This window comes from Garra rufa, chromosome 13 (genome assembly GCF_049309525.1).
Source record: "Garra rufa chromosome 13, GarRuf1.0, whole genome shotgun sequence".
Lineage (NCBI taxonomy): Eukaryota > Metazoa > Chordata > Actinopteri > Cypriniformes > Cyprinidae > Garra > Garra rufa.
The window spans coordinates 12519245-12531067 of NC_133373.1; the positions used below are offsets into that span (position 1 = coordinate 12519245).

The 11823-nt window shown below is 37.0% G+C and overlaps 1 protein-coding gene across 1 annotated transcript; it reads right to left on the minus strand.

The window, feature by feature from the left end:
• Window positions 1-3324: 3324 nt before the first annotated feature.
• On the minus strand, window positions 3325-10320 carry LOC141348721 (cell cycle control protein 50A-like). Its single transcript, XM_073852993.1, has 7 exons — window positions 9870-10320; window positions 9613-9732; window positions 8974-9081; window positions 6670-6757; window positions 6439-6582; window positions 4404-4610; window positions 3325-4292 (listed from the first exon to the last, which is right to left on the minus strand). Exons 1-7 carry the CDS (start codon window positions 10113-10115, stop codon window positions 4099-4101), a joined length of 1107 nt encoding a protein of 368 aa, XP_073709094.1. The 5' UTR covers window positions 10116-10320; the 3' UTR covers window positions 3325-4098.
• Between the last annotated feature and the right edge of the window lie 1503 nt (window positions 10321-11823).

Here is an 11823-nt window from a genome sequence, read left to right on the forward strand (position 1 = left end):
TGTGAGTTTATATCATGCAATTCTGAGAAAAAAAGCCAGAATTCTGAGATAAAAGTCACAATTGTGAGTTGGCAGAAACAGGCTTCTATACAACTCGGTTGATGTATTAACATGAGCAGATGAAAGAGCTGACAGGCACCACACTGAGACATATGTACACTTGCTGAGTCATTTTCTAAACAGATGCAACTTTTCAAATTCTAGACTGCTTTTAAATCTTCTGGGAAGTCTCACTCTCTCTGACAACCAAGATCATTAACTAAACTTGCTAAGAAAGTCAGTCCCTAATTGACAGGAGAGCAGAGGAACACAGTGTTCAAGTCACATGAGCTGTGGTGCACATTATCTCCCACCAGCATCTCAATACGTCCTGATGCTGTGCGAGGTCAGCTGTGGTCCAGAGGTGGGCTGACGATGTGAGAGTGAGTGAAAGAGGCACTTGGGCTGGGAAGCAGGTAATTAGTCCAACACTTTTCCTCTGGGCCCGTTCAACAGCTGCTGTTCCATGCAGTCCAACATACCAACAGCAGGAGAGAACAGATGCTGCTTATGGTGTTATGAAGAAGCCAGAGGCGATCAGATTCACAGCTTTACGGATGCATCAAATGCTGGTCTTTTTTACTGATCCAGTTTAGGTTTGAAGACTTAAAACAGTCTTTTAATGCTGCCAATCATCATTTCTAAGCAGATATATTTGTCTTTCTCAATCAAAAGACAGATAAAACAGTGCTGTTTTCATTTATTCATCACATGCTTTCTTAAAGGGACAGTTCACCCAAAAATTAAAAATTCTATCATTATTTATTCATCCTCATGTTGTTCTTCAGAACACAAATTAAGATATTTTTGATGTTTATATCTCGCAATTTTAACTTAAAAAAAATTATATTCTGCAATTGTGACTTTTTTTCTTAGAACTGCGATTTTGTATTCTGTAACTGAGACTTTTTTTCTCAGAATTGAGTTTACATATCGCAATTGTGACTTTCTCAGGACTGCAAAATTATATTTCGCAATTTTGCCTTTTTTTTCTCAGAATTGCAAGTTTATATCTCATAATTCTGACTTTTTTTCTCAAATTTGCGATTTTATATTCTGTAATTGCAACTTTTTTCTGTCTAGTTTATATCTAGAAATTGTGATTTTTTTTTCAGAATTTATATCTCGCAATTGTAACGTTTTTCTCAGAATTGCTCATTTATCTCACAACTGAAACCTTTTTCTCAGAATTGTGATTTTATATTGTGTAATTGTAACTATTTTCCTTAAAATTGCAAGTTTATATCTTGCAATTTTGACTTTTTTCTCAGAATTGCGATTTTATATTCCACATACATTTTTTTTCTCAGAATTGCAAGTTTATGTTTTGCAGTTGTGACTTTTGTCTCAGAATTGTGATTTTATATTCTGCAGTTGTGACTTTTTTCCTCAGAATTGCGATTTTATATTCCACAATTGTGACTTTTTTCCTCAGAATTGCAAATTTATCTCACACTTGTGACTTTTTTCTTAGAATTGCGAATTTATATTCCACAATTGTGACGTTTTTCCTAAGAATTGCGAGTTTATCTCACACTTGTGACTTTTTCCTCAGAATTGCAAGTTTATATCTCGCAATTGTGACTTTTTTTTCTCAAAATTGCAAGTTTATATCTCACAATTGTGACTTTTTTTTCTCAGAATTGCAAATTTATCTCACACTTGTGACTTTTTTCTTAGAATTGCGATTTTATATTCCACAATTGTGACGTTTTTCCTAAGAATTGCGAGTTTATCTCACACTTGTGACTTTTTCCTCAGAATTGCAAGTTTAAATCTCGCAATTGCGACTTTTTTTCTCAGAATTGCAAATTTATCTCACATTCAAAACTTTTCTCAGAATTGCGATTTTATATTCTGTAATTGTGACTTTTTTATTCAGAATTGCGAGTTTATATCTTGCAATTTTGACTTTTTTTCTCAGAATTGCGATTTTATATTCTGCAATTGTGCCTTTTTTCCCTCAGAACTGTGAGTTTATCTCGCACTTTTCTTAGAATTGTGATTTTATATTTTGCATAACTTTTTTTCTCAGAATTGCAAGTTTATATCTTGCAATTGTGACTTTTTTTTCTCAGAATTGATCACAATTGTATGTTGCAATTCTGAGAAAAAGTCATCACATGTTTTCTTAAAGGGACAGTTCACCCAAAAATAAAAATTCGTTACTCACCCACGTCTTTACAAACCTGTAAGACCTTTGTTCATCTTCAGAACACAAATTCAGATATTTTGGATATATCTCACAATTGTGACTTTTTTTTTTCAGAATTGCAAGTTTATCTCACAAATGAGACTTTTTTTCCCCAGAATTGCAAGTTTATATCTCACAATTCTGACTATTTTCTCAGGTTTGCGATTTTATATTCCACAATTGTGACTTTTTTCCTCAGAATTGCGAGTTTATCTAGCACTTGTGACTTTTTTCTTAGAACTGCAACTTTATATTCCACATGAATTTTCTTTTCTCAGAATTGCAAGTATATATCACAATTGTGATTTTTTTTCTCAGAATTGCAAGTTTATCTCACAATTAAGATTTTTTTTTCTCAGAATTACAAGTTTATAACTCACAATTCTTCTCAGAATTGCAAGTTTTTATCTCACAATTGTGCCTTTTTTTCAGAATTGCAAGTTTACATCTTGCAATTGTGATTTTTTTCTCAGAATTGCAAGTTTATCTCACAATTAAGATTTTTTTCTCAGAATTACAAGTTTATATCTCTCAGTTGTGCCTTTTTTCCCGAATTGCGAGTTTATATCTTGCAATTGTGATTTTTTTCCCCTCAGAATTACAAGTTTACCTCACAATTAATACTTTTTTCTCAGAATTGCAATTTTATATTCCACAATTGTGACTTTTTTTCCTTAGAATTGTGAGTATATCTCGCAATTGTGACTTTTTTCTTAGAATTGCAATTTTATATTCTGTGTGACTTTTTCTGCGAATTACGAGTTTATATCTCGCAATTGGGACTTTTTTTCTCTGAATTGTGAGTTTATATCATGCAATTCTGAGAAAGAGTCAGATGTGCGAATTTATATTCCACATTGCAAGAAAAAAATTATGAAGACGTTCAAGACCCAAAAAGGTGGTAAGGACATCGATAAAATGGTCCATGTGACAAAAGTAGTTCTACCATAATGTTGTAAAGCAATGAGAATTATTTTTGTTTTCTTTCCACACAAAAAGTATGTCTTTATTCAACAATTTCTTCTCTTTCTCCTGCTCCTGATGAATGTAAAGGATACTACAACACACATTAATGAGAAATTCTCAATACGTTCAGCAATTAGACATTTTATTCACCCAGCAGCAAAACACACACTCCTAAAAACTGGCCAAAAATGTATGGCTTGTCACATTCTAAAGTGCTTATTTGTTAAGAGGCAGACATGCTTAAACACTTACAAAAAGACTTGACAGCCAAAATGAGCCCAAGACAGTTTCAATTAAATAGACACAGAACGAATCGTTTGGTCCTTGCAAGCCATGAATTACACACAGCAAAGCTTCTTTAAATTGCACAAGCATCTCCAGAAAACAAGAAGACTTTAACAATCCTTACAGTTTAGTGGTAGTTGTAACAGATCACTACCATAATCTGGCACTACAAAAAAGTTTGGAAGTAAACAGAGCCACAGCATTTACCTTTATGAACCTCGAAAAGAAGTGAAATTATTTGTACATTAAACTGTTAAAAGTAGTCAATGTTTAGGCCAAAAGTAAAACCATTTCTATGAAATACAAATATACATTTGTTCACTGTACTTTATACAACTTGGTCTTTATCCTGGATGTACTTTGGAATATCACACTAACCTCAGCCTCAGACATTTGTGCATATCAATAGTCAAACATGCTTGAAATGAACAATCAACCATCATCAGAAAAAGTACAAATTAAAAAATAAGACTTAAGTGGACATCTTGAATAATAAATAAACAGAACATCAAGTGGTCAAATGCTCTTGCACCTTTAAAATGCCAATCGAAGCATGCCATTCAAATGCACAGATGCAAACCCTGTGCCTGACAGAGCCCATGCACTCGACAGGCTTAATTGGGAATATCAGAGCTGTTGTTGCGGTTTCCGTATTTGTGATGAATGAACAGGAGAACCACGCCGAGGAAGAAGCAGATGGAGCCCACGGTTATGTAGGCGATGCCCAGGAAGGGGTTTTTCCCTCCCATCCAGGAGATGGTGCTGAGAATCATACGTTTACGGCCCTCAAAGCTGCGCACAGGGTAGTCTGAGGGACAACTGGTTAAGGGAAAAATATCAATTCAAAAGCACTTTTCACACTGTTAACTATTGCTCTCTGCAGAGCTTTTTGTTTTAAAGGTATGCAATGCAAGGATACTGTAGGTGACCTCCAGGCTGTAGTTGCCTCTGGGAAGTGTTGGTATCATGTTGTTTTTCTTCTGAATGATGCGGTAGAGCTTTCTGAAAGTAGGGAGAGCAGCTGTGCGCATCCACACGATGAAATCCTCATTTATGAAGCCGTTGTTTTCTGGGTCAGCGTCTAGCTCGTAAACAGGCTTGCGCCAGTTGACTGGCTTCGCTGTGTCTGGAAGATGAGGAGTGTTTTAGTCAGAGATACTGAAAACCACAGTATATACAGTGAGGAAAATAAACGATTTGATCCCCTGCTGATTTTGTAAAAAGATCAGTCTATAATTTTAATGGTAGGTTTATTTGAACAGTGAGAGACAGAATAACAACAAATGCAGAAAAAAAGCATTTCAAAAAAGCTATAAATTGATTTGCATTTTAATGAGTGAAGGACTTTCGCTCCGCCTCCCTCACATCCCTGCACCAGTAGGAAAGTCCACAACACCAAACCCCTGACGCTGATTGGTTGGAACACTGTTTGTTTATCTGTGGAATAGTTGGTAGCGCCGATTGTTTTTTTGGCATATCTCGGACCCTAGGCTGACCAGAGTGACGCGGTTTTTTCACAGACAATTTATGGGGCAGGCAGCGAGCGGATCGTGAAGAAAGGTCAGCTGAAATTGACACTTTATGTTTTAGGCTAGAAATCGCTGATACAACCTTTAAAGGGGGTGCTCCTAATCTCAGTTTGTTACCTGTATAAAAGACACCTGTTCACAGAAGCAACCACTCAATCAGATTCCAAACTCTCCATCATGGCCAAGACCAAAGAGCTGTCCAAGGATGTCAGGGACAAGATTGTAGACCTACACAAGACTGGAATGGGCTACAAGACCATCGCCAAGCAGCTTGGTAAGAAGGTGACAACAGTTGGTGCTATTATTCGCAAATGGAAGAAACACAAAATAACTGTTAATCTCCCTCGGTATGGAGCTCCATGCAAGATCTCACCTCATGGAGTTCCAATTGTCATGAGAACAGTGAGGAACCAGCCCAGAACTACACAGGAGGATCTTGTCAATGATCTCAAGGCAGCTGGGACCATAGTCATCAAGAAAACAATTGGTAACACACTACGCCGTGAAGGATTGAAATCCTGCAGCGGCCGCAAGGTCCCCTTGCTCAAGAAAGCACATGTACAGGCCCTTCTGAAGTTTGCCAATGAACATAAATGATTCAGAGCAATACTGGGTGAAAGTGTTGTGGTCAGATGAGACCAAAATTGAGCTCTCTGGCATCAACTCAACTCGACATGTTTAGAGGAGGAGGAATGCTGCCCATGACCCTAAAGAGCACCATCCTCACTGTCAAACATTTTCTCCTCACTGCTTTGGGGGCGTTTTTCTGCTAAGGGGACAGGACAGCTAAACTGCATCAAAGGGACGATGCATGGGGCAATGTACCGTCAAATCTTGGGTGAGAACCCAGGGCATTGAAAATGGGTCGTGGATGGGTATTCCAGCATGACAATGACCCAAAACACACCACCAAGGTATTGAAGAAATGGCTCAAGAAGAAGCACATTAAGGTCCTGGAGTGGCCTAGCCAGTCTCCAGACCTTAATCCAACAGAAAATCTGTGGAGGGAGCTAAAGGTTTGAATTGCCAAACATCAGCATCGAAACCTTAATGACTTGGAGGATTGCAAAGAGGAGTGGGACAAAATCCCTCTTGAGATGTGTGCAAACCTGGTGGCCAACTACAAGAAACATCTGATCTCTGTGATTGCCAACCAGGGTTTTGCCATCAGGTACTAAGTCATGTTTTACGAAGGGGTCAAATAATTATTTCACTCAATAAAATGCAAATCAATTTATAACTTTTTAGAAACGTGTTTTTCTGGATTTTGTTTTGTTGTTATTCTGTCTCTCACTGTTAATATAAACCTACCATTACAATTATAGACTGATCATTTCTTTGTCAGTGGGCAAACATACAAAATCAGCAGGGGATCAAATCATTTTTTCCACACTGTATAGAGAATTATAAATAGATGTATTCTACCTATAAAAACCGCAGTAAGATTCGGGTTACTGCCAGGGTTCCTGAACTTCACATGTTTGTCCGTCCACCACGCGATCCCTTTTTTGATCAACGGAATTGGTGTTTTTGTTCCATTGAGATCAATGTAAAACAAGTTCAATGTGTCTGAAGCAAAGAGTGAAAGAGACAAGCAATATTAAAACTCTTGAAAAAACAATCTTATGATGGTAAGTACTCAGATCCAGGTTTTACCATTAAACATGCTGTTAGCAATGGCTCCACATGGGGCTATAGGCTTGTTTTCATTAGTGCGGTATGGCTCACATTCTTTGCTTGGTTCCTGAAATATACAATAAAAGGCTTTGAACTACATTCTATAACACAATTGTAAAGCATCAAATAAAGAATTAAGTACTTCTTGCAGTCAGGAAGCAGCAGACCTGTTAAAAAAAACACAGGTGACAACTATTGCAATGTCACTCAGTTTAAAGTTCATTAAATGTGGCAATGACTGTTGGTGATTGACAGGGCTCCACTATAATAGGTGTCGAGATGTTTCAAAATCCATGTTGCCAAACCATGCTGTCATACAGCAGTTGTTGACGTTGTGTTGACATGTGTTTGCGCTGGTGGAGCATACTATGCTGTCAAACACGTCTGACAGCTGAGCACAAAATCAGCTGCAATATTTAGTCTCTATTTGCTTCACCATTAACACTACAGCTGTCAATAAATATAAATAGATACTATGCCTGTCTTTTTCAGGGTTACTGATAGACTTATAGATACTCTGTCTTTCAGGTTTGCTATTCTGATAGTCTGTCAAATTTTTGTCTGTCGGTCAGTTGTTTGTTCATTCATTTGTTGTTTCATCTGTCTGTTTATCTGTCAGTTGTTTGTTTGTTTATTAATTCATCGTTTCTTCTGTCTGTCTGTCAATTGTGTGTTTGTTTGTTCGTTCATTCATTTTTTGTTTCATCTGTCTGTCAAATGTTTGTTCATTCACTTGGTGTTTCTTCTGTCAGTCTGTGAATGGTTTGTTAGTTTATTTGTTTCATCTGTCTGTCAAATATTTGTTCATTCATTCATTGTTTCTTCTGTGTCAAATGTTTGTTTAATTTATTGTTTCTTCTGTCAATTGTTTGTTCATTCGTTGTTTCTTCTGTCTGTCTGTCAATTGTTTGTTTATTTGTTGTTTCATCTATCTGTCAATTGTTTGTTCACTCATTCAGTGTTTCATCTGTCAATTGTTTATTTGTTCATTTGTTTCAAATGTTTGTTTGTTCATTCATTGTTTCTTCATCTGTCTGTCAATTGTTTGTTCGTTCATTTGTTGTTTCTTCTGTCTGTCAGTTGTTTGTTTGTTTATTAATTCAACGTTTCTTCTGTCTGTCAATTGTTTGTTTGTTCGTTCATTAATTTTTTGTTTAATCTGTCAAATGTTTGTTTGTTCATTCGTTGTTTCTTCTGTCTGTCAATTGTTTGTTCGTTCGTTCATCCATTTTTCGTCTGTCTGTCAATTGTTTGTTCGTTCATTTGTTGTTTCTTCTGTCTGTCAATTGTTTGTTCATTCGTTGTTTCTTCTGTCTGCCTGTCAATTGATTATTTGTTTCATCTATCTGTCTGTCAATTGTTCATTCATTCAGTATGTCATCTGTCTGTCAATTGTTTGTATGTTCATTCGTTTCTTCTATCAGTTTATTGTTTTATCTATCTGTCAATTGTTTGTTCATTCTTTGTTTCATCTGTCAATTGCTTGTTTGTTCGTTCATTCATTGATTTATATATCTGTATTTGTAAAATGTTTTTTTGTTCATTTGTTGTTTCTTCTATCATCTATTTATCTCTGTCTATCTACCTATCTATCTGTCATCCATTCATCATTCTATTGTCTGTTGATGTATCATTTGTTCTATCATACTATACATCTTTTATTAATATGTTCCATCAAAAGTATCTATCTGTCTGTCTGTCTATCTATCTGCTGAAATATCAATAATGTATTAATAACACTGTATAGATACAGATCTATACTTTTTATCATTCAGGGAAGCGATACATGGTTGACTGCCTACTGTACATGGCCACACTTACCCATAATAGCTATCAGAATAGAATGAACAACTAGCATTGTTTATATAAATGAACAAACAAACAAACAAACATTTGACAGACAGGTAGAAAGACACAGAAACACATAAAACAACAAATGAACAAAAATTGACAGACAGATAGATAGCAGAAACAATAAATGAACAAACAAACAATTGACAGACAGGTAGAAAGATACAGACAAACAATGCTAGTTGTTCATTCATTCTTTTGTTTTGTTTCTTCAGACAGACAGATAGATGAAACAACAAATGAACAAACATCTGACAGACAGACAAATAGATAGATATACATAGATGAAACAATGAATGAATAAATGAGCAAATGACAGAGACAAATAGATAGATACGTAAAACAAATTAATGAACAAAAGATAGATAGATAGATAGATAGATAGATAGATAGATAGATAGATAGATAGATAGATAGATAGATATGCAGTACCTTAAGTGAGCGCTCATCTCCATTAAGTTGGCTGTCATCCCTAGACTTCACATACCGCCGATGGTTTTGATAGAAATTTGAGAGCCCATAGTACATGAAGACATTACTCTGGGGACAGAAAGTTAGAGTAGTAAACTGGCACTGCTATGAAAATCCATAATCTCCAGTCAAACATTCTTTCTAAAACTAAACTGGGAACATTTGGATTTATAATATGTGCTGTAAAGTGTCAGATGCTACTATTCAGGCAAGTCAAAGTTTTAGTTAAGTCTACCGTTTCCTCATAGTCTGCTAAGGGAGTAGATGAAACTACTAACAAAAAGTACTAAGGTGCTATACTGTTTTTTTAAATAATGAACAACAAAAACACAAAGAATATCCATAAAGCTCCATAAAAGCCTATGCATCACATATGACTTTTTAAAATAACTTTCGTATAAAGATTTAATCAACTGCTAGATTTGAAAAATTAATAAATAAAAATGATTTTTCTGTCTATTTTGTTAAACGCCAGGCTTTATAGGGTTAAATCACGTGGATTTGGAGCATCACGCGTGTGAGTAAATGGCAGATTATTTACTTTAGCTGAACTGTCCTTTAGCAGGAATGCGACATAATTGTCAAATCACACACACTCACTTCGAAAGGCTGTTCTAGAGAGAAAAAAATGACACATTTGCATGGAGTTGTGTTGTTCCAGCTGAAGCTTTGAGAGCAGTTGAAACACGGACTGGACATGTCAGTCCCGGTGTAATCAATCTGTAAACCAGAGAAACACACACACGGTTACATAACACAGATGAACATGTCAAGACAGTCCTAGCAAACAGCAGACGTCTATTCGCTGTGTATTTGTTAGTAAAATGACACCAAACACAAGCGCAACAGGCTCAAACCTCGAACTCCCTGATGTTGTTGGATGTCACGTAGAGGCCGATTCCTATGGGGATGAAGATGAGGCCGATGACGAAGAACGCTGGTAGTACGGTCCCCGCTGTCAGGATGGGCTGCCAGGCCGGTAGCCGCTGCTGTTTAAAGGCGGTGTTGTCAGGCTTTCTAGTCCGGATGGCGGTTCCGCCGAGCCCCGCGGATCCGGAATGATGACCGTCTTCCTCCTTCGCGCTGTAGCTGGACGCCATCATAGCTGTAATTACCAGCTCACAGCCTCAGTATTTGTATTAAAACACACAATCTCTCGATTATAGACGGGTGGTTAACATAAAAGTTGTGTATATGTCCACTCTGGTAGATTATCTTCCCAGCGGCCTGTTCTCTAGCTTGTATGGAAAGTTGCTTGTTTTGTTTGAGGCGGTGTTACAGGAAGTCAGCTAGTGTTGTCTGATTCGCGAATCATGCATACGAGCCGGTTCCTTTGATTCATCCGAACTGATTCGTGAATCTTTTTTGAATCACTTTGCTGTGGTGTGTTAGTGAGCGCGTTTTGTTTGTTTGAATCAGGGTTTACGTGCGTATGTTCTATGTTTAATCTATGCATTTATGTTACCAACATATTATGTTTACTTTGTGTTTTAACAGTTTCATAATAATTGAAAGTGGTAATCTTAGAAGAAAGTCTTTAAAAGCAGAATTTGAAAAAAAATAGATAGATAGATTTAATTAATTATAGATAGATTTATTTAAGCGCATATGAAAAAAGTATTTTTTGCAAATACAGGTAATGTATCATCCCTGGTGAGCCTAGGCTGGTTGGCTGGTTTTAGCTGGTCATAGCTGGTCAGCAGGCTGGTTTTAGAGGGGTTTTGGGCACTTTCCTAGCCTGGCCAGGCTGGTCTAAGCTGGTCAGGCTGGGAAACCACCAGCTAAAACCAGCCTGACTAGGCTGGGAGACCAGCTAAAACCAGCTACTTCCAGCTTAAACCAGCTACGACCAACCAACCAGCCTAGGCTGATTTTAGCTGTTTGTTTGTTTGCTTTTCAGCAGGGATGGCAAATATGTTTTGACGTTTATGACTTTTGTAGTGCCAGTTGTGGTCCAATCTCCTTAAAACTTTGCATGCTTGTTTAGAATCACCTGTCGCATGTGCTTACCAGGTTTTGAGTTTTCCTTTAGGTTTTATAGGATTTTGGGTAAATTCGGACAGGCCCCCATTATACCTTCCTAAAGGGTAAATGTCAACATTTTTTGATAATAATTGACCTAGAGAGTCCAGAGAATTGTACCACAGTGTTTTTTCCAGATTTAGTGAAAAACCTAGTAAGTTTTTTACATCTTCTCAATCATTTAACAAACAATTTGATTCACAGCAGTGGTTCTAGAGGCAAAGTTGTCCGGAATGAGGAGTTCTGTCATATGATATGAATATCGCGTGTGGAAAAAACGCGCAGTGCACAATCGTGTACGCACTTAAAAAAACACCATATCGGCCCCAGTGGCCTTTTTTTTTTTTTTTTTTTAGTTTCTCACAGACCTTCGGGGCCATGCATTAAACAGGCCCACCGAGTTGTTCTGATTGGCCTCTGTTAACCATGTCTAATAGGTGCTCAAACTTCATCGCCAATGTTTTTTTGAGACACACACATTTTTTGTTTTCCTTGTAGACAATTGTGACCCTTTGGACCAAGCTTGTGCACAGCGATTGTCATGTTGATAGGACAAATGGTTGTAAAGGTATAACCATTTTTATGTTTTTCTCCCTCTTATAGCACCACCAAGTGGCCAAACTCGACGTTTTTTGTCCTGCGACCTCAGATTGAGCTCTAAGTGTTTTGAGTTTGGCGAAGATATCTAATTCTGTTCAGGAGTTATAGCCATTTTACTAAACGTGTCCTTGCCCCTTTCAAAGTTTTGGAGTCTTTGTGTCTTTTTTTTAAAATTATTGAGATTCACTG